Source organism: Oryctolagus cuniculus, chromosome 19 (assembly GCF_051225735.1).
Source record: "Oryctolagus cuniculus isolate XC-2025 breed Fujian yellow rabbit chromosome 19, ASM5122573v1, whole genome shotgun sequence".
In the NCBI taxonomy this organism is placed as follows: Eukaryota; Metazoa; Chordata; class Mammalia; order Lagomorpha; family Leporidae; genus Oryctolagus; species Oryctolagus cuniculus.
The window spans coordinates 40,759,839-40,787,818 of record NC_142885.1 but is presented as its reverse complement, the minus strand read 5'-3'; the positions used below and the strand labels follow the sequence as shown (position 1 = coordinate 40,787,818).

The following is a 27,980-nucleotide window of genomic DNA, read 5'->3' as shown; positions in this document are numbered from 1 at the left end:
TTTAATCCTATTGATTACTCTCTTCATATGGAAAACATTTCCTTTTATCTCTTTCTTTCTTTTACTGATTTCTTTACTCATTTGAAAGGCAAACCTACATGGAGGCAGAGGCAGAGAGAGAAAGTTCTTCCATCTGATGGTGCACTCCCCATATGGCTACAATGGCAGGAGCTGAGCCAATCCGAAGCCAGGAGCCAGGAGCCTCCTCCTGGTCTCCCACTTGGGTGCAGGGGCCCAAGGACCTGGGCCATCCTCCACTTCTCTGCCAGACCACAGCAGAGAGCTGCATAGGAAGTGGAGTAGCTGGGACAGGAACTGGCATCCATATGGCATGCCAGCACTTCAGGTGGCAGCTTTACTGGCTATGCCACAGCACCGGATCCAAGTGGAAAACTGTTCTAGAAATGTCAACATGCAGCTTGTTTGATTCTGCAGCTGGAAATCTAGGCAGGGTCTTATTGACATATTTGGGTGGTAATTGGGCTGGAAGAGATGGGGTCCAGTCCCCTGCCTTTTGTCCCAGTGTCCTCTCACACTGTATTTCTGCATTGGACACTAAAAACGAACCTTACGTCCGTGTCACACCACCACCACCACCACAGGTGAAAACTGATGCTTGCACTGGTGATTGACAGGAGAAAGGAATTCCTCCCTCCAATAGGCATGAGCCCCGCCCTTCGGAGGGGCTTTAAAAGGCAGATGGAGCAGGGCTATCCTCCCTCTCTGCACACTTGAGCCTGGAACCTTGAACTTCAGGATGGCACAGGAAAGTGCAGACCAGGAAGCTCTTGGGCTGTCAGTTGAGCTGCCCTCTTCCCCACAAAGGTTTTTTCAAGATGGGGGCACAGATGAAGAGGAGAAACCACCACAAGGACAAGGTGAGACACTGTTTTCTGATTTCCCTGAGAGCTGCCTGCAAAGGCAAGGTAGGTCCTTGGGATGTCAGGGTGAGTGCGGAAAGTGGTTTGGAACCTGGCAGCTGGTCTGTGTGTGTGATGGAGGGTTTCATTTCGAAGTGGGAAATGGGAAGTAGCTGGTAGCTCCAGGGGCCTATTGAGAAATGTGGCAGCAATGAACCTATGGAACTCTAATGTGCTCATTTTCCTTTGATCCTGGCTTAACTGGCTCAGCCAACAGGATGCCAGAAACTTGAAATCTGAGACAAAATGGGGGCCGGTGGGATAAAATGCATACATGCTATTAGTTTTTCATTCTCATGACAAATATCTGAGACATGTCACTAAAGAAGGAACATTTCTTTCAAACCACAAGAAAAGTCTTCATGTCCCTAATAGTTCATGGCCCGAATGCTCTGGCATTTTATGAGGGTAGGGGAGGATTCAGAAGGAGTATGGAGGAGAACTCACATGACAACCCAATCTGTCAGGGAGCTTGCTGTGCACGTGATCTCTCCTTATTCAGATACCAAGATTTCAACAGCCGGGCTCCCCCTTCCCAACATCACCCAGTCTAAACATTGTCCACATCTCAGGTTATTCCCCACCCTTGATCCATTTCTATTTTCATTAGTTTCCCCTTAATACTTTTTCTTAAAGAGATTTATTCATTTATCTGAAAGAGGTACACAGAAGGAGAAGCAGAGTTTGAGAGAGATCTTCCATCTGCTGCTTCACTCCCAATTGGCAGCAACAGCCAAAACTGCGCTGGTCTATAACCAGGAGCCAGGAGCTTCTTCCACATCTCCTTCAACGGTGCAGGGGCTCAAGAACTTGAGCTATCTTCCACTGCTTTCCCAGGCCATAGCAGAGAGCTGGATTGGAAGTGGAGCAGCTGGGACTCGAACCAGTTCTGTAATGGGATGGCAGCACTGCAGACCGTGGGTTTTCCTACTGTGCCACAGAGCTGGCCCCTTCCCCTTAATACTTGAAATATTAAGTTCGATTTTGTAGGCAAAGAGATTCACAAACAACCTTTGGAGGACACAAATTTTATACACGTGGGGAATTGTTATTTTATTTCGTGGGGAAACTCAGTCATACGTACTCTCTTTTGATGTAGGATCCAAGCCCAGTCCACATGAGGAGAAGTCCCAGGAAAGGAAGCTCAGAGGCAGAAGCAGCATTGCCAGAGCAGGTAAGTTCAGACTCACCCGGAGCGAGAAGGTCATAGGGTGCTGTGGCACAGTCTTCTCTGGGAGACAGGGGCCCTGAGAGCAGATGGGTCAGCAGCACCTCAGAGATGCTGGGGTACGGGGACCAGAGGGGAAGGGAGCGCTGGTGGGAGGCGCTGCTCCCTGTGTCCTGGGTAGACCTGGGCTGTGGCTGTGCCTTTGGAGGCAGGCACTCCAACTCCCTGTGTTTTGCAGAATCAGAGTCCAGCTGTGACGGGGTGAGCTCCAGGAAGAGGACAATCAGTTCTGGGGACAGGTAGCATCGTGCTTTCTCTCCCTAGAGGGTCAGGACCAGGGAGCTTATCCAAGGTTGGGAAGGGAGGGGTTGTCAGAGATTGAGAGCAGTTTCGAGATCCCAAGAGCATGTGAGGGGGAGGGTGGGTGCTGCCTGGGTTCCTGCTGGAGTCCATTGTGGGGAAGGAAGTGCAGGATTCGGTGGGGTTCACGTGAAGGGGGCAGGACTTAGGTTTTAGGGCCCAAGGAGCTGTGCTGAGTGTCTCCCGTGTGTCTCTGCAGGCAGCTGTGTGCAAGAGCTCAGCGTGACTTTGCAAAAGAAAGTAAAACCTTCGGACGATGGAAATGACAGAGGAATTCAGGAGGCGCATGCGGAACCTCGCAGGGCAAACTCCAGGGCCCGCTCTGGGCACAAGAGGAGGCGCAGGTCCAGGTCCCCAGCAGACCACCCACCGCCCCTTCGGAAGAGCCTGGTGACCTCCCTGCGCTCTCTGTCTGAGGCCATTTATGAAGATTTAGCCCGGGTGCAGGCGCAGCAGGTGCAGTTCCCGCTGACCCAGGAGCAGCTGTTTGCGCTGGCACAGCTCCGCGGGCCTCTATGCAGCGCCATGCAGAGCTGCTATGCGCTGGCCTCGCAGGCAGCCTGGGCCTTCCCTGCCCAGGGCTGGCTCCTCCCGGCCCAAGCCCTGGCCCCGGCCCTGGCCCCGGCCCTGGCCCCGGCCGGAGCACATTCCTGCTGTCCAGTCGTGGGCACCTGCTCAGAGCTCCTCCCAGGAGGGGCAAGGCCAGCCCTCTGCTGAGCAGGAAGAACCTGAGGCACACAGGGCATCAGACTAATCTTGTGCTGGGGAGCCCGCATGGTGGACACTAGAGGGCGCATCTCTGACACACAGAAAGACTTGCTGCTGCTACTTCTCCGCAAGCCCAGCAGAGACCCTGTAGTCGGGATGAGCTGATGCCTGAGGGAATCTGGGTGGCCATCGGAAAGGAACTGGAGCGACTTCCTCGGAATCAGGAACCTGTTGTGTCCTTGAGGACGCCATGACAGAAGAATGTCGGTTTTCACATTACCAATGTGGATCCTTCTAACTGACTTGAAGTTTTAAATGAAGCACATATTAAGAGGTCATCATTGACACTTGTGCATTTTTGTCAATGTAAAGTTTTCTACCTGGAGAAGTTCTGGGGAGGTGGGAGCAGCAGTGCTCAGGAGGACTCTGTGGGGAGATGACAGGGTGGGCCTACGTTTAAAAGTGCATTAGAAAGTATGTTCCTTTTTTTTATTTTTATGTTTTCTTTTTTTGTTCATATTGGTAGGGGTTATCTAGTTTTAATGATTTTGGAATGACCAAACTAGCCTTCAACTTGTTTTCTGTATGCTTTTTCTGTACTTGTGGTGTGAATTCTTCATTAACATATCAAAGGAAAAAAATCTTTGTAAAATATCTAAAGCAACATCAGAAAACCTTGTGTGAAGCATTCCTTTTTTTTATATGTACTTAGCTGTACTGTAAGTAGTTGTTTAGTATGAGATAGTTAAAAAGGCCAAAGATAGGGGCCAGTAATGTGGTATAGTGGGCTAAGTGTCTGCCTGTTGTGCCAGAATCCCATATGGGTACCAGGTTCGAGTCCCAGATGCCCCTCTTCTAAACCAGCTCTCTGCTATGGCCTGGAAAAGCAGTAGAATATAGCCCAGATGCTTGGGCCTCTTCACCTGCATGGGAGACCTGCAAGAAACTTCTGGCTCTTAGCTACTGCCATTTAGACCATTTCCTGAGGGAACAGCAGGCGGAACCTTTCTGTTTCTCTCTGTCCATAATTCTACCATCAAATAAATAAATAAAATCCCCTACACACAAAAGCCAAAGGTTTCCCTTTTTTGTCTATGTAGTTGCCATTGTTTTTTATTTTTCACATTCTTGACATATGTGTGAAACATTTTATCTTAAAATAACTGGAATTTTATTTTGCTGAGTTGTTCTAAAATAAAAGATCAGATGTGTAGATAAGGATGTGGGTAGAAGTGGACACTTATCCAGTGTTGCTGGAATGTATGTTACTACAGCCATTGCAGAAAGTGATGGAGGGGTTTTACCAAAAATAAAAATTGAGCTTTCCTCAGAATATTATGCAAATAATTATCAAATAGATAAAACAATTTGAAATAACAACTATTATAAGTGCTACAATCCCTATTATGGGTACAAATGCAAAGGAAATGAAATCCCTGTGTAGAGAGAGATGTCACCCCATGTTTAGTACAGCAATGCTCACTAGTAGTGCCAATGTATGGAAACAGTTTAAGTACCTATCAGCAGACAGATGAGTATGTGCTATCCATATGAAATATTATATTTCTATATTAAATGATGGATACTTGATAAGCATGAGGATACTTCATAAGCTTTATGGAAAAGTAAGATTCACACAAAAGAATTTCATATATAGATTTTCATTTCTTTATTTAAATATATTTATTTATTGTCACATAGTCATGGGGAAAAAGAAAGAAAAGAGAGAGAGAGAGAAAGAGAAAATTTCATCTGCTGCTTCCCTTCCAAAATGGTCGAATTGCTGGGGTCTGTCAAGGCAGAAATCAGGAGACTGAAATTCCATCCAGAGGGACAGAGAGGTCATATCTGCTGGTTCATGGTCAAAAGCCTTTTAGAAAGAGATGGGACATATAGATTCCAGTAGTTGAAATATCAAACTAGATTGCTCATGAGAGTGGCAGGGTTTCAACTACCTTTTTTTAAGATTTATTGATTTTATTTGAAAGGCAGAGTTACAGAGAGACAAAGGCAGAGGAGATGGAGAGAGAGAGAGAGAGAGAGAGAGAGAGAGAGATCAACCATCAGCTGGCTCACTCCCCAAATAGCTATAAATGCTCAGAGGCCCAAGTACTTTGCTGGAATGTTTGTTACTACAGCCATTGCAGAAAACGATGGAGAGGTTTTACCCAAAATAAAAATTTAGCTTTCCTCAGAATATGATAGCAAACAATTCTCAGAGTATAGAGCAATTTTAAATTAAAACTGGTACAGATCCTACAATCCCTCTCCTGGGTATAAATCCAAAGAAACCAAATCTCTTTGTAGAGAGAGATGGAACCACATGCATAGTACAGCAATGCTCACTAGTAGTCCCAGTGTATGGAAAGAGTGTAAGTACCCATTGACAGATGGATGAGTCTGGATGTGTTATCCATTTGAAATAGTATATATCTATGTGACATTGTATGCATGAGGCTACTTCATAGGTTTATGGAAAAACAGATTCACACAAATTAATTTCGTATGTAGAATTTCACTTCTTTATTTCTTTATTTATTGACACAGTGATGGGGAGAAAGGGAGAAAGAGAGCAAGAGAGAGGGAGAGAGAGTGAAGGAGAGAGAGAGAAAATTTTTCAACTACTGATTCCCTTCCCAAATGGCTGAATGGATGGAGCTTTTCAAGGCAGAAATCAGGAGATGGTAATTCCATTCAGGGCTCTTTCAAGATTAATACAAGCTCAAAATCTTGGATCATCATCTGATGCTTTGGCGGGCACAGTAGAAGGGAGCTGAAACAAGCAGAGCAGCCAGAACTTGAATGTGAATCCCTTTATTCAATGATGCTGTTCCAAATTGTGGCTTAACTCACAGTTGCCATGTGGCCTGCCCAGTTACAATTTTTGAATCTAAGCAGATATTTTGCATAATGCATGTGTTCCTCAGGCTCATTTTAACTCAAATTAATTAACTAATTTAGAGACCAGGGGTGAGAGACTGAGAGAGAAGGAGAGGGAGATCAAAAGATGCACAAAGAAACAGAGGGATGGAGAGGTCATATCTGCTGGTTCATTATCTTAAGCCTCTTCAGTTAGAGTTGGGACATTGACTCCAGGAGCTGAAATCTCAATCTAGGTTTCTCATAAGAGTGGCAGGGTTTCAACTACCTGAGTGGTCATTTCTTTGAAGAATTATTTATTTTATTGGAAAGGCAGAGCTACAGAGAGACAAAGGCAGAAACAGAGAGAGACAGAGAGAGAGAGGGAGGGAGGGAAACCAACCATCAGCTGGCTCACTCCCCAAATGGCCATAATGGCCACAGTTTGGCTGATCCAAAGCCGGGAGACAGGAGCTTCTTCTGGGTCTCCCATGAGGGTTCAGAGGCCCAAGTCCTTGGGCCATCCTCTGCTACTTTCCCAGGTGAACAAGCAGGGAGCTGGTTCAGAAGTGGAGCAGCTGGGACTCAGGCAGTGGCTACACCTGCTATGCCACAGTGCTGAAATGGAGTTGACACTTTTGTACCCCAGGATGTTCACCAGCATAAAGTTGTAATCAGGGGTCAGGTGGGACTAGAAGCCAGGCACCCTGAAATGATCTATATGTGTCTAATCTCCTGGTTTAACTGCTAGGTGAGATTTGGGACACATAAAGTCTTTGAAGTTCCCTTGAGTTCACCAAACACACACACAGGAGTGACACAGTAGCAAGGCCAACACCACTAAGGTATGATCATGGGCCAGATGTCCTCAGCTAAACTGTGGGTGCTGAGCACCTTCTACAGAATGTCCTGAGCTTCCAGGGTGACTAGGGAGATTGAGGTTGGGTCAGCTCCCCATGCAGCTGGAATTTTTCTGCAGAGAAATCAGTGACTGATGAGATTTAAACACCCTCAGGTGGTGACCAATGAAGTTGTACCCACACACCCTCAGATGATATCTCACTTATTCTAATTTGGCACATTGAAATGCCTTTTTCACTTTCTATATACCTTTGAATATTAGGACTTACATTGCAACTTGTCACAATTGATTATTTTGATATGGTCATTACTGAGCAGCTAGGATTTCACAGCACGTGTAGATAAAATTTAATCTTTTGATTATTTGATTCTCTTCATTTGGAAGACTTTTCTAAACATGTGTACAGGCTGTTTGTTTGATTCTGCAGCATGAGATCTAGGCAGGGCCTTAATAACACTTTTGAGTGGTGATTGGGCTGGAAATGAAATGGGGACCAGTGCCTACCTTTCAGTCTGTGTGCCCTCTAGCACTGTGTCCCTCCATTGGACACAATGATAGGACCTTACATCAGGGTCACATCAACACCACAAATGAAAACTTAAGCATGCACTGGTGATCCACAGGAGAATGGAATTCCTCTCTCCAATAGGCATGAGCACCACCCTGAGGAGGGGCTTTAAAAGGCAGATGCAGCACATCTTTGAATACCTTGTTTCTACATGTGGTTGTGTGATTTTCTTTTTTTTTAGGATTTTCTTTATTTTACTTGGGAGGTAGAGTTTGAGACAGTAAGAGGGAGAGACAGAGAGAAATGTCTTCCCTACGTTGGTTCACTTCACAAATGGCTGCAATAGCTAGAGCTGCACCAATCTGAAGCCAGGAGACAGGCACCTCTTTCTGGTCTTCCAAATGAGGGCAGAGGCCCAAGTATCCAGGCCATCCTCCACTGCTTTCCCAGGCCATAGCAGAGAGCTGGATTGGAAGTGGAGCAGCCTGGGCTAGAATCAGCGCCCATATGTGAAGCCTGTGCTGCAGGCAGAGGATTAACCTACTGCACCACTGTGCTGGGCCTGGCTGTGTGATTTTCATCATTTAGCATTGGAGCATGGGTGTGTCATGGTTGGCCATTCCCTAACACCATGGCTGATCTCTGCCCAGGTTTGCAGTTTTAGGCAACATTTTGAGCTGCACACACAGAATTTTCCACATGAGGCTGCCCTTCTCACCTCATGGAACTTACAATTTAGACAAGGCAGGCTAGAAAATAAATCTTTCTAAAAACATGGGGCCGGCATTTTGGTGTAATGGGATGCCACCATCCCATTAGGGCACTGGTTCACATCCTGTCTGTTCCACTTCTGATCCAGAACCCTACTAATGAGCCAGGGTAAGCAGTGAAGGATGGCACATGTACTTGGACCTCTGCACCCACATGGGAAACTCAGATAACTCTCCTGGCTCCTGACTTCTGCCTGAACCATCACAGGTAGTGGCAGCCATTTGGGAGTGAACCAGCAGAATGAAGACATCTCGCCAACTCTCCCACTCTCTATCTGTAACTCTTTTTCAAATAAACAAAAATAAATATTTCAAAATAAAGAAATGGCAGGTATGAAATGCATTATTTCATAAAGAAGCTTTTTTTTTCATTCACTCTTCATTGCAGAAGGTCAGAGTTAATGCATTGTGATGGTTCAGTGTGTAAGAACTGAAAATACTGAGAAAGCTCTCCAGGCATAAAATTCTCCATGCAGCAAATGAAATTTTGTCTCCAATTAACTTTACAAGGAGAAAGGTGTGGGTGGCCACATGGCCCAACCACCAGTGTCAAGCTCCACCCCCTTCCTAATGGGATTCCTGTTCCTACTTCCCTCCCTGCCCCTGGGCAAAGTTTTAAAAGGACCTGTTCCTGAAAATGTCTCTCTCTTTCTCTCTCCTTTGCTGTCACCAGGACCATATCCATCCCTATCAACATCTCCATCTCCTGACCTCTGTGTCTGTCTCTGTCTGTATCTCTCCCTTATGCTTTCATACTGTCTCTTTTCCTTCATTGCCCCTTCCCTCCAGTCTGTCAGGTTTCCCTGAATAAACTCTTTCTGTAAAAAAAGAAAGAGAGAGAGAGAAAGGTAATTTATGAGAGAGAAGGCTGCCACAACAACAAAAAAGAAAGTTCTGAGCCTGCATGGAGGGTGATTGTGTTAGAGTGGAAATTAAATATCAGCCTACTGTGGGACTCTCAAGTCCTGAATGTGTGTTTTAACCAAATCTTGAGAACAACAAATTTCCTTTAAGGAACACAAGCATTTTCACATATTTACAGACTTAAATGTATTCTCCATCAAAAATCATCAAAATAAGCTGCCTAGACATATATGAAAGTGTTAAGTAATTTTACTAAACACTCAGGGAGCTCAGAAATGTATCTCAGCACAAATATTTTAAACCACATAACTGTTAAGGGGTAATAGCTGCCAGACTTAAGGACTGACAAAATTCAAAAGCAAAAATTTCCCTATTTGGTATCAGCAAAGTGCCTTCACGTGTGTTTTTCCTGATAAGACTTATGAATGTCTAACCAGTATCTGAAAAGGGATTAACATCACTCATCATCCAGGAGAGGCAAATTAGAACTATAGACAGAATTTGTCACACTTCTTAAAATGGATGCCTCTTTGTTTATTTTTAAAAAGACACATTAGTTTATTTAAGATTCGGAGAGAGAGAGAGAGCAGGCAGAATGAGCAAGTTAGAGAGAGACAGATGGAGGTCTTCCACATAATCACTCATTCTTCCAAGTTCCTGCCCCAGCTGTGGCTGGGTTGAGCAGAAGTGGGAGCCAGGGACCAGTGTCAGCTGCCTTGCAGATGCATTCCCAGGAAGCTTGATTGGAAGGGGAGTGTCCGGGACCCCATCAGGCCCACTGCAGTGGATTGGGGCATCGCAATCCACAGCCTCACCTGCTGCATCATGAATCCCACCCCAGGTGTTATTTTAAAATGTCAAAGACTGCTATAAATAGCCATCTTTGCATTGTTGTGGCATCCAGCTCCCCAAGCATCCACCCCCTCTGCTGCCATGGAATCAGGCAGCTTGGGGCCCCGTCTCTGCACTCTCGCCATGTCAAACCAGACCACCCTGGCCTGACACCCGCTCCCAGGTCACCACCAAGGACTTACAGAGAACAAGGACGTCCTGGATGAGGCTGGAAACTGAAGAGATACCCCTGCCAAATGGGAGCGGTCATGAGGACAATGGGGAGTAGGAGGTGCACAAGGAGGTAGAGGAAGAAGGTGGAGAGGAGGAGGGCATGGAGGAAGAGGGCCACGGAGAGGAAGAGGATGGAGATGAAGGGAAGGAGGCCGAGGCAGCTCCAGGAAACGTGAACCTGAATATGATGAAGATGACTTGGCAGCACAAAAGGAAAAATAAAACATAAAAAAATAAGTAAATTAAAGGCAGCAGTGAGCTAGTCCTCTTCCACTTCTGGTCTCAGAATCTCAACGTGATCACTTTGGAGCAGAGGCCACGGCCTCCCGCGGCAGCACCCCCTGCCGACGACGCGCTCTCTGCACCTCCCAACCAAGATCAAGTGTGTTTGCAACAGGGGAGGGAAAAATAAAAATTCAGCTCTGCTTTTATCTAAAAAGTACTTCAGGAAGGAAAGTTTGTACGTATTTTCCCTTTTTTACGATTTGTATTTGCGTACATTTTTAATGATCTTGGGATGAAAAACCAGCCTGCAGGGTGTTCTCTGTATGCTTCTGTCTGTACTTGTGGTGTGACCAGGTTCATTTATATCTCAAAGTAGAAAAAAAACTGTAAAAGAGCAAAATCAACAACAACAGCAAATCTTGCATCTAGCGTTCCTCCTTTTTTGTTTTTTTTGTTTGTACTTAGCTGTACAGTAAGTTTTCTGTTTGTTTGGTAGAGTGGGCTAAGCATCTGCTTGTGGTGCCAGAATCCCATCTGCATGCCAGGTTCGAGTCCCACATACCCCTCTTCTAAGCCAGCTCTCTGCTACGGCCTGGGAAAGCATTAGAAAGGGGCCCCAAAGCTCAGACCCTTGCACCTGCATGGGAGAGATGGGAGAAACTCCTGGCTCTCAGCTACAGCTGTTTAGGCCATTTCCAGAGGAACCAGCAGAATGAAGACCTTTCTCTCTGTCTCTCCCTCTGTCTGTAACTCTATCTCTCAAATAAAGAGAATTCCCCCACCACAAGCCAAAGGATTGTTCTTTTTTTCTTTTTTTGTCTATGAAGTTTCTGTTTACTTTTTGCTTTTGGTGTTTCATGGACTTGTGAAACATGTTATCCAACAAGAAACCAGAATTTTATTTTGCTGAGTTGTTCTAAAAAAAAAGATAAGACATGTAGACAAGGATGTGGGTAGAGGAGGACACTTATCCAGTGTTGCTGGAATATATGTTACTAAATCCATTATGGAAAACAATGGAGAGGTTTTATCCAAACTAAAAATTTAGCTTTCCTCAGAATACTATAACAAATAATTATGAAAGGAATAAGGCAATTTTAAATTAAAACTGCTAATCCAAATGGCCAACAGCCACATGAAAAAATGTTCAAGATCACTAGTAATCAGGGAAATGCAAATCAAAACCACAATGAGGTTTCACCTCACCCTGGTTAGCATGGCTCACATACAGAAATCTACCAACAACAGATGCTGGCGAGGATGTGGGGAAAAAGGGACACTAACCCACTGTTGGTGGGAATGCAAACTGGTCAAGCCACTATGGATGTCAGTCTGGAGATTCCTCAGAAACCTGAAGATAACCCTACCATTCAACCTATCCATCCCACTCCTTGGAATTTACCCAAAGGAAATTAAATTAGCAAACAAAAAAAGCGGTCTGCACCCTAATGTTTATTGCAGCTCAATTCACAATAGCCAAGACCTGGAACCAACCTAAATGCCCATCAATGGTAGACTGGATAAAGAAATTATGGGATATGTACTCTTTAGAATACTATACCGCAGTTAAAAAAAAAATGAAATCCAGTCATTTGCAACAAAATGGAGGAATCTGGAACACATCATGCTGAGTGAAATAAGCCAGTCCCAAAGGGACAAATATCATATGTTCTCCCTGATCGGTGACAACTGACTGAACACCAAAAAGGAAACCTGTTGAAGTGAAATGGACACTATGAGAAATGGTGACTTGATCAGCATAGCCTTGACTGTTAATGAACAACTTAATACATTATCCCTCTTAGTATTTTTTGTCTGTTCTACTTAATACTACTATAATTAATACAGAGTTATTCTTAAGTGTTGAAATTTAACACTTAATACTACTGGTCTGTTCTACTTAATACTACTTAATATTACTGTAATTAATACAGAGTTATTCTTAAGTGTTGAAATTTAACTGAAATGTGATCCCTGTTAAACATAAGAGTGGGAATAAGAGAGGGAAGAGATGTACAATTTGGGACATGCTCAAGCTGACTTGCCCCAAATGGTAGAGTTAGAAACATACCAGGGGATTCCAATTCAATCCCATCAAGGTGGCATGTACCAATGCCATCTCAGTAGTCCAAGTGATCAATTTCAGTTCACAATTGATCATAATGAAAGGACTAAGAGTCAAAGGGATCACATAAACAAGTCTAGTACCCGCTAATACTAACCGATAGAATAAATAAAGGGGAGAGTGATCCCACATGGGAAGCAAGATATCAGCAGAGTCATAGAATGGCAGATGTCCTAAACAGCACTCTGGCCTCAGAATCAGCCCTAAAGGTATTCCGATCAGGCTGAAAAGCCCACGAGAGTATTTCAGGCATGGAAAGCCAAGACACTCTGGGAAAAAGAAAAAAACCCTAAATGAAAGATCTCTGTGAGTGAGATCCAAGTGGAAAGAATGGGTCTTCAAAGAAGGAGGTACCTTTCTCTGAAGGGAGGAGAGAACCTCCACTTTGACTACGACTTTGTCTAAATTAGATAAGTGTCAGAGAACTCAAAAGGCTTCCATAGCCTTGGAAACTCATGACTGGAGCAGAGGGAGATTGCTGATGCCATAAACAGGAGCGTCAATTTGTAAAGTCAACAACAGGAGTCACTGTGCACTTACTCCTCATGTAGGATCTCTGTCCTTAACATGCTGTATATTGAGATTTAATGCTATAACGAGTACTTAAACAGTATATTTCACTTTGTGTTTCTATGGGGGTGCAAACTGTTGAAATCTTTACTTAATGTATACTAAACTGATCTGTATATATAGAAAAGTGAAAATGAATCTTGATATGAATGGAAGTGGAGAGAGAGTGAGAAAGTGGAGGGTTGTGAGTGGGAAGGAAGTCATCGGGGCGGGGCAGCCAATGTAGTCCATAAGCTGTACTTTGGAAATCTATATTCATTAAATAAAAGTTAAAAAGGGGGGGGGCTTAAATCACAGTGCCGCAATGTGACCTACACTGTCACAATTTTTGAATCTATGCAGATATTTTGCAGAATGCATGTGTTCAACAGACATGTTTTAACCCTCTCTAATTAACTAATTTAGAGACCAGGGGAGAGAGAGAGGTGGGAGAAAGCAAGGGATTCACACAGAGACAGAGGGACAGAGAGGTCATATCTGCTGGTTCATTGTCTTAAGCCTCTTCAGTTAGAGTTGGGACATTGAATCCAGGAGCTGAAATCTCAATCTAGGTTTCTCGTAAGAGTGGCAGGGTTTCCACTACCTGAATGTTCATTTCTTTGAAGAATTATATATTTTATTTCAAAGGCAGAGTTACAGAGAGAAAAAGGCAAAAACAGAGAGAGAAGGAGGGAGGGGGGGGAGAGAGATCAAACATCAGCTGGCTTACTCCCTAAGTGGTCATAATGGCCACAGCTTGGCTGATCCGAAGCCAGGAGATAGGAGCTTCTTCTGGGTGTCCCATGAGGGTTCAGAGGCCCAAGTCCTTGGGCCATCCTCTGCTACTTTCCCAGGTGAACAAGCAGGGAGCTGGTTCAGAAGTGGAGCAGCTGGGACTCAGGCAGTGGCTATACCTGCTATGCCACAGCGCTGAAATGGAGTTGACACTTTTGTATCCCAGGACAGGCATGAGCAGGAAGTTATAATCAGGGGTCTGATGGACTATAAACCAGGCACCCTGATATGAGCTGGGGGTTTCTAATCTCCTGGTTTAACTTCTAGGTAAGATATCAGCCCCATAAAGGCTTTGAAATAGCTTGAGTTTACAGATACACAAACACACACACACACACACAGGAAAACACAGTAGGAAGTCACAGAGCAATAAAGTGAGATCATGGCCAGGTTTCCTCCTCAGCCACACTGTGGGTGCTGAGCTCCACTGCAGAGCATCGGGGGCTCCCAGGGTGAATGGGGAGAGTAAGTTTAGGCTTAGATACCCATCCCATACAGCTGGATATTCTGCTGCCCAGGTGCTCAGGAATTAATGCCCGACAAGGTTTGTTTTTTTTTTTTCCTTTAGGGATTTCTTTAATATTTGCAAGTCAGAGTTACACAGAGAGAGGAGAGACAGAGAGAGAGAGAGAGAGAGAAGAGAGAGAGAGAGAGAGGCCTTCCATCCAATGGTTTACTCCCCAATTGGCCACATGGCCCAGATATGGGACTATCTGAAGCCAGGAGTTTCTACTGGGTCTCCCACGAGGGTATAGGGGCCCAAGGACTTTGGCCATCTTCCGCTGCTTTCCCAGGTCACAGCAGAGAGCTGGATAAGAATTGGAGAAGCCAGGTCTTGAAACGGTGCTCATGTGGGATGCTGGTGCCTCAGGCCGGGGTTTGAACCAGCTGAGCCACAGCACCAAGCCTGCACTGTATAAGTTTTTTTTTTCCACAGGTAGAATTAGAAAGTGACAGAGAGACAGAGGAAAAGGTCTTCCTTTAAGATTGGTTCACCCCCCAAATTGCCGTTATGGCCATCACGCTGGGACCGGTGTGCTACGCTGATCTGAAGCCAGGAGTCTGGTTCTTCCTCCTGGTCTCCCATGAAGGTGCAGAGCCCAAGCCTTTGGGCCATCCTCCACTGCCTTACCAGACCACAGAGGAGAGCTGGACTGGAAGAGGAGCAATGGGAAGGATCTGGAGCCCCAACTGGTACTAGAACCCGGGCTGCCAGCCCTGCAGGTGGAGGATTAGCCAAGTGAGCTAAGGCGCCTGCCCTGATGGATTTAAACAACTGTAAGCATATCTTGAGGCCAATAAATATCCTTTAAAGAACACAAGCATAGAGAGCAGTGGCCTTACCAACAAAAACAAATGAACAACAACAAAAAACCGCAGAAGCGTTTTTACATTTTACAGACTTAAATGTAGTCTCCATCAAAAATCATCAAAATAAGCTGACTAGACATACATGAAACTGTGAAGTAATTTTTTTAAACACTCAGGGAGCTCAGAAATGTATCTCAGCACAAATATATTAAACCACATCACTGTTAAGGAGTAATAGCTGCGAGACTTAAGGACTGACAAAATTCAAAAGAAAAAATTTCCCTATTTGGCATCAGTGAAGTGCCCTCACATGGTATTTTCCTGATAAGACTTATGAATGTCTAACCGGTATCTCAAAAGGGATGAACATCACTCATCATCTGGGAGAGGCAAATTAGAACTATAGACAGAGTTTGTCACACTTCTTAAAATGGATGCCTCTTTATTTATTTTTAAAAAGACACATTAGTTTATTTATTTTCGAAGAGAGAGAGAGAGAGAGAGAGAGAGAGAGAGAGAGAGAGAGAGAGCAGGCAGAATGAGCAAGTCAAAGAGAGACAGCTGGAGGTCTTCCACATAATCACTCATTCCTCCAAGTTCCTTCCCCAGCTGTGGCTCGGTTGGGCAGAAGTGGGAGCCAGGGATTCTTCAGGGATGCATGCATGGCAGGGATCCAAGATTTGACCAGCGTCAGCTGCCTTGCAGATGCATTCCCAGGAAGCTTGATTGGAAGGGGAGTGTCCGGGACTCCAAGGGGCCCACTGCAGTGGATTGGGGCATCGCAAGCCACAGCCTCACCTGCTGCATCATGAATCCCACCCCAGGTGTTATTTTAAAATGTCAAAGACTGCTATAAATCGCCATCTTTGCATTGTTGTGGCATCCAGCTCCCCACTCATCCACCGCCTCTGCTGCCGTGGAATCCCGTAGCTTGGGCCCCAGTCTCTGCACTCTCGCCATGTCAAACTGACCACCCTGGCCTGACACCCGCTCCCAGGTCACCACCAAGGACTTACAGAGAACAAGGATGTCCTGGACCAGGCTGGAAACTGAAGAGACGCCCCTGCCAAATAGGAGCGCTCATGAGGACAATGGGGAGTAGGAGGCGCACAAGGTGGTAGAGGAAGAAGGTGGAGAGGAGGAGGGCGTGGAGGAAGAGGGCCATAGAGAGGAAGAGCATGGAGACGAGGGTGAGGAGGCCGAGGCAGCTCCAGGAAACGGGCACCTGAAGATTTTGAAGACTCGACAGCAGAAAAGGAAAACTAAAACATAAAAAAAAAAAATAAGTAAATAAGAGGCAGCAGTGACCTAGTCCTCTTCCACTTCTGGTCTCAGAATCTCAAGGTGATCACTTTGGAGCAAAGGCCACCGCCGCCTGCGGCAGCGCCCCCTGCCGACGACGCGCTCTCTGCACCTCGCAACCAAGATCAAGTGTGTTTGCAACAGGGTAGGGAATAAAAATTTAGCTCTGCTTTTATCTGAAAAGTACTTAAGGAGGGAAAGTTCCTTTGTATTTCTACTTTTTTTACGATTTGTATTTTTGTTCATATTGGTATGGAGCAGCCATTTTTAATGATCTTGGGATGAAAAACCAGCCTACAGGGTGTTCTCTGTATGCTTCTGACTGTACTTGTGTTGTGACCATGTTCATTTACATCTCAGAGGAGAAAAAAAACTGTAAAAGAGTGAAATCAACAACAACAGAAAATCTTGTATCAAGCATTCCTCTAACTTTTTTTTTGTCTGTACTTAGCTGTACATTAAGTTTTTGGTTTGATTGGTAGAGTGGGCTAAGCATCTGCTTGTGGTGCCAGAATCCCATCTGCATGCCAGGTTTGAGTCCCACATACCCCTCTTCTAGGCCAGCTCTCTGCTACGGCCTGGGAAAGCATTAGAAAGGGGCCCCAAAGCTCAGACCCTTGCACCTGCATGGGAGAGATGGGAGAAACTCCTGGCTCTCAGCTACAGCTCTTTAGGCCATTTCCAGAGGAACCAGAAGAATGAAGACCTTTCTCTCTGTTTCTTCCTCTGTCTGTAACTATCTCTCAAGTAAAAAAAATGCCCCCTCCATAAGCCAAAGGATTGTTCTTTTTTTCTTTTTTTGTCTATGAAGTTTCTGTTTGCTTTTTTCTTTTGGTCTTTGATGGACTTGTGAACCATGGTATCCAACAATAAGCTAGAATTTTATTTTGCTGTTGTTCTAAATAAAGATAAGACATGTAGACAAGGATGTGGGTAGAAGAGGACACTTATCCAGTATTGCTGGAATATATGTTACTACATCCATTATGGAAAACAATGGAGCGATTTTATCCAAACTAAATTTTAGCTTTCCTCAGAATAGTATAACAAATAATTATGAAAGGAATAAGGCAATTTTAAATTAAAACTGCTATATATCCTGCAATCCCTATCCTGGGTATAAATCCAAATGAATTCAATCTCTGTGTAGAGAGAGAAAGTGCCAGGTGCCCCATGAATAATTGTACAGCAATGCTGACTCGTAGTGCCAATGTTGGAAACAGTGTAAGTACCCATCGGCAGACAGATGAATGAGTATGTGCTATCCATATGAAATATTATATTTCTAGGTTGCTATGTGGCCATGGGGCTTCCTCATAAGTTTATGGAAAAACAAGATTTACACAAATTAATTTCATATATAGAATTTCATTTGTCTATTTATTTTTTGACACATAGTGATGAGATGAACGGAAGACAGAGAGAGAGGGAGAGAGAGAAAATCTTTCATCTGCTGGTTCCCTTCCAAATGGCTGAAAGGCTGGGGCTTTTCAAGGCAGAAGTCAGGAGTCTGGAATTCCATGGTGGGCGATTACATGATTAATACGGGCACATGAACTTGGATCATCATCTGATGCTTGGCAGGCATAGTAGAAGGGAGCTGAATCAGAAGCAGAGCAGCCAGAACTTGAATGCACATCCCTTTATTCAATGATGCTGTTCCAAAATGGGGCTTAAATCACAGTGCCGCAATGTGGCCTGCCCTGGTACAATTTTTGAATCTATGCAGATATTTTGCAGAATGCATGTGTTCCACAGACTCATTTTAAACTCTCACTAATTAAGTAATTTAGAGACCAGGGCAGAGAGAGAGTTGGGAGAAAGCAAGGGATTCACACAAAGACAGAGGGATAGAGAGGTCACATCTGCTGGTTCATTGTCTTAAGCCTCTTCAGTTAGAGTTGGGACATTGACTCCAGGAGCTGAAATCTCAATCTAGGTTTCTCTTGAGTGTGGCAGGGTTTCAACTACCCGAGTGGTCATTTCTTTGAAGAATTATTTATTTTATTTGAAAGGCAGAGTTGCAGAGAGACAAAGGCAGAAACAGAGAAACACAGAGAGCGAGCGAGAGAGAGATCAACCATCAGCTGTCTCACTCCCCAAATGGCCATAATGGCCACAGCTTGGCTGATCCGAAGCTAGGAGATAGGAGCTTCTTCTGGGTCTCCCATGAGGGTTCAGAGGCCCAAGTCCTTGGGCCATCCTCTGCTACTTTCCCAGGTGAACAAGCAGGGAGCTGGTTCAGAAGTGGAGCAGCTGGGACTCAGGCAGTGGCTATACCTGCTATGCCACAGCACTGAAATGGAGTTGACACTTTTGTATCCCAGGACAGGCATGAGCAGGAAGTTATAATCAGGGGTCTGAGTGGACTAGAAACCAGGGACCCTGAAGTGAGCTGCAGGTTTCTAATCTCTTGGTTTAACTTCTAGGTGAGATCAGCCCCATAAAGGCTTTGAAGTTCCTTGAGTTTACTGATACACACACACTCACAGAGGAAAACACAGTAGGAAGTCACTGAAATAAGGTGAGATCATGGCCAGGTTTCCTCCTCAGCCACACTGTGGGTGTTGAGCCCCACTGCAGAGCATCGGGGGCTCCCAGGGTGAATGGGGAGCGTAAGTTTAGGCTTAGATACCCATCCCATACAGCTGGACATTCTGCTGCCCAGGTGTCCAGGAATTAATTCCCTTCAAGGTTTTTTTTTTCCTTTAGGGATTTCTTTAATATTTGCAAGTCAGAGTTACACAGAGAGGAGAGTCAGAGAGAGAGAGAGAGAGAGAGAGAGAAGAGAGAGAGAGAGAGAGGTCTTCCATCCAATGGTTTACTCCCCAATTGGCCACATGGCCGAGATATGGGACTATCTGAAGCCAGGAGCCAGGAGTTTCTTCTGGGGCTCCCACATGGGTATAGGGGCCCAAGGACTTTGGCCATCTTCTGCTGCTTTCTCAGGTCACAGCAGAGAGCTGGATAAGAATTGAAGCAGCCAGGTCTTGAAACAGTGCCCATATGAGATGCTGGCACTACAGGCCAGGGTTTGAACCAGCTGAGCCACAGCACCAAGCCTGCACTGAATAGGTGGTTTTTTTTACAGGTAGAATTAGACAGTGAGAGAGAGAAAGAGAAAAAGGTCTTCCGTTAAGATTGGTTCACCCAAACGGTGTCTTTTAACTGAAGAATTCAGACCATTAATGTTCAATGTGACTATTGATACGTAGTGACTTTGCCCTGCCATTATCCCGGAGATATTTTCTAGTATATGCTTTGAGCTTCCCATGCTCTTTTACTGGTAGGTGTTCTTCCTTTCCCTTCTTTCATATTGATGGCCGTGTTTCTGTGTTTCTGAGTGTAGCACATCTTTAAGTATCTTTTGCAGGGCCGGACGAGTGGCCACAAAGTCTTTCAATTTCTGTTTGCTATGAAAGGTCTTTATTTCACCTTCATTCACAAATGAGAGCTTGGCAGGATATAATATTCTGGGCTGGCAATTTTTCTCTCTTAGCACCTGTGCTATGTCTCGCCATTCCCTCCTAGCTTGTAGGGTTTCTGATGAGAAGTCAGCTGTGAGTCTGATTGGAGATCCTCTGAGAGTAATCTGACGTTTCTCTCTTGCACATTTTAGGATCTTTTCTTTATGTTTCACTGTGGTAAGTTTAATTACCACATGTCGTGGTGAGGATCTCTTTTGGTCATGTTTATTGGGAGTTCTATGAGCTTCCTGTACTAGGATATCTCTGTCCTTCTCCAAACCTGGAAAGTTCTCTGCTAGTATCTCACTAAAAAGGCCTTCCAATCCTTTCTCTCTCTCCATGCCTTCAGGAACTCCTAGAACTCGAATGTTGGTTTTTTTAATAGTATCCTGTAGATTCCCAACAATATTTTTTAGGTTTCTAATTTCCTCTTCTTTTCTTTGGTTTGACTGTATGTTTTCCTGTGCTCTATCTTCTAAGTCCGATATTCTCTCTTCTGCTTCACCCATTCTGTTTTTAAGGCTTTCTAATGTGTTTGTCATTTGATCTATTGAGCTCTTCATTTCATTTTGATTTCTCTTCACTATTACACTTTCCTGTTCTACTAGTTTCTGAGTTTCATTTTGACTCTTCCTTAAAATTTCATTTTCACGAGAAAGATTTTCAATCTTGTTTATTTAAGATTCGGAGAGAGAGAGAGCAAATGAGCAAGAGAAATAGAGCAGGCAGAATGAGCAAGTCAAAGAGACAGCTGGAGTTCTTCCACATAATCACTCATTCCTCCAAGTTCCTTCCCCAGCTGTGGCTCGGTTGGGCAGAAGTGGGAGCCAGGGATTCTTCAGGGATGCATGCATGGCAGGGATCCAAGATTTGACCAGCGTCAGCTGCCTTGCAGATGCATTCCCAGGAAGCTTGATTGGAAGGGGAGTGTCCGGGACTCCAAGGGGCCCACTGCAGTGGATTGGGGCATCGCAAGCCACAGCCTCACCTGCTGCATCATGAATCCCACCCCAGGTGTTATTTTAAAATGTCAAAGACTGCTATAAATCGCCATCTTTGCATTGTTGTGGCGTCCAGCTCCCCACTCATCCACCACCTCTGCTGCCGTGGAATCCCGTAGCTTGGGCCCCAGTCTCTGCACTCTCGCCATGTCAAACTGACCACCCTGGCCTGACACCCGCTCCCAGGTCACCACCAAGGACTTACAGAGAACAAGGATGTCCTGGACGAGGCTGGAAACTGAAGAGGCGCCCCTGCCAAATGGGAGCGCTCATGAGGACAATGGGGAGTAGGAGGCGCACAAGGAGGTAGAGGAAGAAGGTGGAGAGGAGGAGAGCGTGGAGGAAGAGGGCCATGGAGAGGAAGAGGATGGAGATAAAGGGAAGGAGGCCGAGGCAGCTCCAGGAAATGGGCACCTGAAGATTTTGAAGACTCGACAGCAGAAAAGGAAAAATAAAACATAAAAAATAAGTAAATAAAAGGCAGCAGTGACCAATATATTCCTCTTCCACTTCTGGTCTCAGAATCTCAACGTGATCACTTTGGCACAGAGGCCGCCTCTGCCCGCGGCAGCGCCCCCTGCCGACGACGCGCTCTCTGCACCTCCCAACCAAGATCAAGTGTGTTTGCAACAGGGTAGGGAAAAAAAATTCAGCTCTGCTTTTATCTGAAAAGTACTTCAGGAGGGAAAGTTCCTTTGTATTTTTACTTTTTTATGATTTGTATTTTTGTTCATATTGTTAGGGAGCATCCATTTTTAATGATCTTGGGATGAAAAACCAGCCTACAGGGTGTTCTCTCTTTGCTTCTGACTGTACTTGTGTTGTGACCAGGTTCATTTACATTTCAGAGGAGAAAAAAAACTGTAAAAGAGCAAAATCAACAACAGCAGCAAATTTTCCATCAAGCGTTCCTTTTTTTATTGTTTGTTTGTACTTAGCTGTACCGTAAATTTTCTGTTTGTTTGGTAGAGTGGGCTAAGCATCTGCTTGTGGTGCCAGAATCCCATCTGCATGCCAGGTTCGAGTCCCACATACCCCTCTTCTAAGCCAGCTCTCTTCTACGGCCTGGGAAAGCATTAGAATGTGGCCCCAAAGCTCAGACCCTTGCACCTGCATGGGAGAGATGGGAGAAACTCCTGGCTCTCAGCTACAGCTCTTTAGGCCATTTCCAGAGGAACCAGCAGAATGAAGACCTTTCTCTCTGTCTCTCCCTCTGTCTGTAACTCTCTCTCACAAATAAAAAAATTCTCCCACCATAAGCCAAAGATTGTTCTTTTTATCTTTTTTTGTCTATGAAGTTTCTGTGTACTTTTTGCTTTTGGTCTTTGATGGACTTGTGAAACAAGTTATCCAACAATAAACCAGAATGTTATTTTGCTGAGTTGTTCTAAAAAAAAAGAAAGATAAGACATGTAGACAAGGATGTGGGTAGAAGAGGACACTTATCCAGTGTTGCTGGAATATATGTTACTACATCCGTTATGGAAAACAATGGAGCGATTTTATCCAAACTAAAAATTTAGCTTTCCTCAGAATAGTATAACAAATAATTATCAAAGGAATAAGGCAATTTTAAATTAAAACTGCTATAGATCCTGCAATCCCTATCCTGGGTATAAATCCAAATGAATTCAATCTCTGTGTAGAGAGAGAAGGCACCGCATGAATTATTGTACAGCAATGCTGACTCGTAGTGCCAATGTTGGAAACAGTGTAAGTACCCATAGGCAGAGAGATGAGTGAGTATGTGCTATGCATATGAAATATTATATTTCTAGGTTGCTATGTGGGCATGAGGCTTCCTCATAAGTTTATGGAAAAACAAGATTTACACAAATTAATTCCATATATAGAATTTCATTTGTCTATTTAGTTTTTGACACATAGTGATGAGAAGAAAGGAAGAGAGAGAGGGAGGGAGAGAGAGAAAATCTTTCATCTGCTGGATCCCTTCCAAATGGCTGAATGGCTGGGGCTTGTTAAGGCAGAAGTCAGGAGCCTGCAATTCCATGGAGAGCAATTACATGATTAATACGGGCACATAAACTTGGATCATCATCTGCTGCTTTGGTACGCATAGTAGAAGGGAGCTGAATCAGAAGCAGAGCAGCCAGAACTTGAATGCACATCCCTTTATTCAATGATGCTGTTCCAAAATGGGGCTTAAATCACAGTGCAGTGAGAGAGAGTGAGCCAGAGAGAAAGTTCTTCCTTTTCCATTGGTTCACCCCCCAAAATGGCCGCTATGCCAGCATGCTGGGGTCGGACCCTGAGCTGATCCAGAGCAAGGAGCTTCCTCCTGGTCTCCCATGCAGCTGCAGGGACCCAGGGCTTGGGCCATCCTCCACTGCCTTCCTAGTCCACAGCAGAGTGCTGGACTGGAAGAGGAGCAACTGGGACAGAATCCAGAGCCCCAACTGGGACTAGAACCTGGGGTGCTAGCACTACAGGCTGAGGATTAGCCAAGTAAGCCAGGGCTCCAGCCCTAATTAGGTTTTAAAAAACACCGTCAGGTGGTGACTGATGAGATTGTAACCAGACATTGTAACCTGATGAGTGAATGTGCTATCCATAAGAAATATTATATTTCCAGGAGTAAGGAGATTCTTCCAGTGCTCCCATGTGGGTGCAGGGGCCCAAGGACTTGGGCCATTTTCTAATGCTTTCCCAGGTCACAACAGAGAGCTGGAAAAGTATTGGAGCAGCCAAGTCTTGAACCAGCACCCATATGGGATGCTGGTGCTTCAGGCCAGGGTGTTAACCTGCTGAGCCACAGTGCCAGGCCTAGATTGATAAGGTGTGAAACAAAGACCTTCAGGCCTTCAGGTGGTGACTGATGAGATTGTACCCTACACCCTCAGGTGATCTCACTTAATCTAATTTGGCACAATGGAATGCCTTTTATCACTTTTCACATACTTTTGAATATTAACATTTATGTTGTGATACAATTGATTATTTTGATATTGTGATTGCTGAAGCACTAGGATTTCTTAGCTTGTGTCTATAAAATTGAATCCTATTGATTATTCTCTTCATATAGAAAACATTTCATTTTATCTCTTTCTTTTACTGATTTCTTTACTCATTTGAAAGGCAAACCTACATGGAGGCAGAGGCAGAGAGAGAAAGTTCTTCCATCTGATGGTCTACTCCCCATATGGCTACAATGGCAGAAGCTGAGCCAATCCGAAGCCAGGAGCCAGGAGCCTCCTCCTGGTCTCCCACTTGGGTGCAGGGGCCCAAGGACCTGGGCCATGCTCCACTTCTCTGCCAGACCACAGCAGAGAGCTGGATAGGAAGTGGAGTAGCTGGGACAGGAACCGGCATCCATATGGCATGCCAGCACTTCAGGTGGCAGCTTTACTGGCTATGCCACAGCACCGGATCCAAGTGGAAAACTGTTCTAGAAATGTCAACATGCAGCTTGTTTGATTCTGCAGCTGGAAATCTAGGCAGGGTCTTATTGACACATTTGGGTGGTAATTGGGCTGGAAGAGATGGGGTCCAGTCCCCTGCCTTTTGTCCCAGTGTCCTCTCACACTGTATTTCTGAATTGGACACCAAAAACGGACCTTACATCCGTGTCACACTACCACCACCACCACAGGTGAAAACTGATGTGTGCACTGGTGATTGACAGGATAAAGGAATTCCTCCCTCCAATAGGCATGAGCCCCGCCCTCTGGAGGGGCTTTAAAAGGCAGATGGAGCAGGGCTATCCTCCCTCTCTGCACACTTGAGCCTGGAACCTTGAACTTCAGGATGGCACAGGAAAGTGCAGACCAGGAAGCTCTTGGGCTCTCAGTTGAGCTGCCCTCTTCCCCACAAAGGTCTTTTCAAGATGGGGGCACAGATGAAGAGGAGCAACCACCACAAGGACAAGGTGAGACACTGTTTTCTGATTTCCCTGAGAGCTGCCTGCAAAGGCAAGGTAGGTCCTTGGGATGTCAGGGTGAGTGTGGAAGGTGGTTTGGAACCTTGCAACTGGTCTGTGTGTGTAACGGAGGGTTTCATTTCGAAGTGGGAAATGGGAAGTAGCTGGTAGCTCCAGGGGCCTATTGAGAAATGTGGCAGCAATGAACCTATGGAACTCTAATGTGCTCATTTCTCTTTGATCCTGGCTTAACTGGCTCAGCCAACAGGATGCCAGAAACTTGAAATCTGAGACAAAACCGGGCCGGTGGGATAAAATACATACATGTTATTAGTTTTTCATTATCATGACACATATCTGAGACATGTTACTAAAGAAGGAACGTTTCTTTCAAACCACATTTTGGAAATTCACAAGAAAAGTCTTCATGTCCCTAATAGTTCATGACCCAAATGCTCTGGCATTTTATGAGGGTAGGGAAGGATACAGAAGAGTATGGAGGAAAACTCACATGACAATCCAATCTGTCAGGGAGCTTGCTGTGCAAGTGATCTCTCCTTATTCAGATACCAAGATTCCAACAGCCGGACTCCTCCTTCCCAACATCACCCAGTCTAAACATTGTCCACGTCTCAGGTTATTCCCCACCCTTGATCCATTTCTATTTTCATTAGCTTCCACCTTAATACTTTTTCTTAAAGAGATTTATTCATTTATCTGAAAGAGGTACACAGAAGAAGGAGAAGCAGAGTTTGAGAGAGATTTTCCACCTGCTGGTTCACTCCCCAATTGGCAGCAACAGCCAAAGCTGTGCTGGTCTTAACCAGGAGCCAGGACCTCTTCAACAGCTCCTTCACGGGTACAGGGGCTCAAGAACTTGAGCTATCTTCCACTGCTTTCCCAGGCCATAGCAGAGAGCTGGATTGGAAGTGGAGCAGCTGGGATTCAAACCAGTTCTGTAATGGGATGGCAGCACTGCAGACCGTGGGTTTTCCTACTATGCCACAGAGCTGGCCCCTTCCCCTTAATACTTGCAGCATTAAGTTTCAATTTTGTAGACAAAGAGATTCACAACCTTTGGAGGACACAAATTTTATACACGTGGGGAATTTTTATTTTATTTCGTGGGGAAACTCAGTCATATGTACTCTCTTTTGTTGTAGGATCAAAGCCCAGTCCACATGAGGAGAAGTCCCAGGAAAGGAAGCTCAGAGGCAGAAGCAGCATTGCCAGAGCAGGTCAGTTCAGACTCACCTGGAGCGAGAAGGTCACAGGGTGCTGTGGCACAGTCTTCTCTGGGAGACAGGGGCCCTGAGACCAGATGGGTCAGCAGCACCTCAGAGATGCTGGGGTACGGGGACCAGGGGGGAAGGGAGCACTGGTGGGAGGCGCTGCTCCCTGTGTCCTGGGTAGACCTGGGCTGTGGCTGTGCCTTTGGAGGCAGGCACTCCAACTCCCTGTGTTTTGCAGAATCAGAGTCCAGCTGTGACGGGGTGAGCTCCAGGAAGAGGACAATCAGTTCTGAGGACAGCAGCCACACGGGGACAGGTAGCATCGTGCTTTCTCTACCTAGAGGGTCAGGACCAGGGAGCTTATCCAAGGTTGGGAAGGGAGGGGTTGTCAGAGATTGAGAGCAGTTTAAAGATCCCGAGAGCGTGTGAGGAGGAGGATGGGTGCTGCCTGGGTTCCTGCTGGAGTCCATTGTGGGGAAGGAAGTGCAGGATTCGGTGGGGTTCACGTGAAGGGGGCAGGACTTAGGTTTTAGGGCCCAAGGAGCTGTGCTGAGTGTCTCCCGTGTGTCTCTGCAGGCAGCTGTGTGCAAGAGCTCAGCGTGACTTTGCAAAAGAAAGCAAAACCTTCGGACGATGGAAATGACAGAGGAATTCAGGAGGCGCATGCGGAACCTCGCAGGGGATCCTCCAGGGCCCGCTCTGGGCACAAGAGGAGGCGCAGGTCCAGGTCCCCAGCAGACCACCCACCGCCCCTTCGGAAGAGCCTGGTGACCTCCCTGCGCTCTCTGTCTGAGGCCATTTATGAAGATTTAGCCCGGGTGCAGGCGCAGCAGGCGCAGTTCCCGCTGACCCAGGAGCAGCTGTTTGCGCTGGCACAGCTCCGCGGGCCTCTATGCAGCGCCATGCAGAGCTGCTATGCGCTGGCCTCGCAGGTGGCCTGGGCCTTCCCTGCCCAGGGCTGGCTCCTCCCGGCCCCGGCCCCGGCCCTGGCCCCGGCCCCGGAGCACATTCCTGCTGTCCAGTCGCTGGCACCTGCTCAGAGCTCCTCCCAGGAGGGGCAAGGCCAGCCCTCTGCTGAGCAGGAAGAACCTGAGGCACACAGGGCATCAGACTAATCTTGTGCTGGGTAGCCCGCATGCTGGACACTAGAGGGCGCATCTCTGACACGCAGAAAGACTTGCTGCTGCTACTTCTCCGCAAGCCCAGCAGAGACCCTGTAGTGGGGATGAGCTGATGCCTGAGGGAATCTGGGTGGCCATAGGAAAGGAACTGGAGCGACTTCCTCGGAATCAGGAACCTGTTGTGTCCTTGAGGACGCCATGACAGAAGAATGTCGGTTTTCACATTACCAATCTGAATCCTTGTAACTGACTTGAATTTTTAAATGAAGCACATATTAAGAGGTCATTATTGACACTTATGCATTTTTGTCAATTTAAAGTTTCCCCTGGAGAAGTTCTGGGAAGGTGCAGTGCTCAGGAGGACTCTGAGGGGAGATGACAGGGTGGGTCTGTGTGAGACAGGGCCTCAGAAGCAGTGGGTGTCTGAGGGTGGACAGTGATGGTACCCAGACGTCTGAAACCAGTGTTGATCAAGCGTGGACAGTTTCTTGCCCCACCGGAATTTGTCGCTGTGACTGTGTGATTTTATTCTGCTTAAACCACTTTCAATTTATAACATAAGTTTCAGATGCTAGAGATGAATAAGGATGTGTTATCTTCATAAAATTAGTTTCGTGCATTCATATGAACATGAGTACATGAATGTTCTTCCAAATCTTAATAAAAAAGAATTGAAGACCAATTTTATTTAATTGAAGTTTTATTTCTTTAAATGAATGAATTCTATATTTATTGTGACTTAGTAATGGTGACAGAGGGAGAGGCAAAAAGAGAGTGATAAATTTCATCTGCTGGTTCTCTTTGCAAATGGCTGAGTGGCTGGGGCTGTTCAAGGCAAAAACTTTAAATGAAGCACATATTAAGAGGTAATCATTTACACTTGTGCATTTT

At 45.6% G+C, this 27,980-nt stretch overlaps 2 protein-coding genes across 2 annotated transcripts; both read left to right on the top strand.

Moving 5' to 3' along the window:
* Positions 1-757: 757 nt before the first annotated feature.
* LOC149120495 (protein FRG2-like) lies at positions 758-24,499 on the top strand. Its single transcript, XM_089320802.1, has 4 exons — positions 758-878; positions 2,020-2,094; positions 2,648-2,933; positions 24,391-24,499. Exons 1-4 carry the CDS (start codon positions 758-760, stop codon positions 24,497-24,499), a joined length of 591 nt encoding a protein of 196 aa, XP_089176928.1.
* A 125-nt stretch (positions 24,500-24,624) lies between these two features.
* Positions 24,625-27,529, top strand: LOC138847070 (protein FRG2-like). The gene is made up of 4 exons (XM_070064705.2): positions 24,625-24,745; positions 25,900-25,974; positions 26,545-26,900; positions 27,410-27,529. Exons 1-4 carry the CDS (start codon positions 24,625-24,627, stop codon positions 27,527-27,529), a joined length of 672 nt encoding a protein of 223 aa, XP_069920806.2.
* The last annotated feature ends 451 nt before the right edge of the window (positions 27,530-27,980 follow it).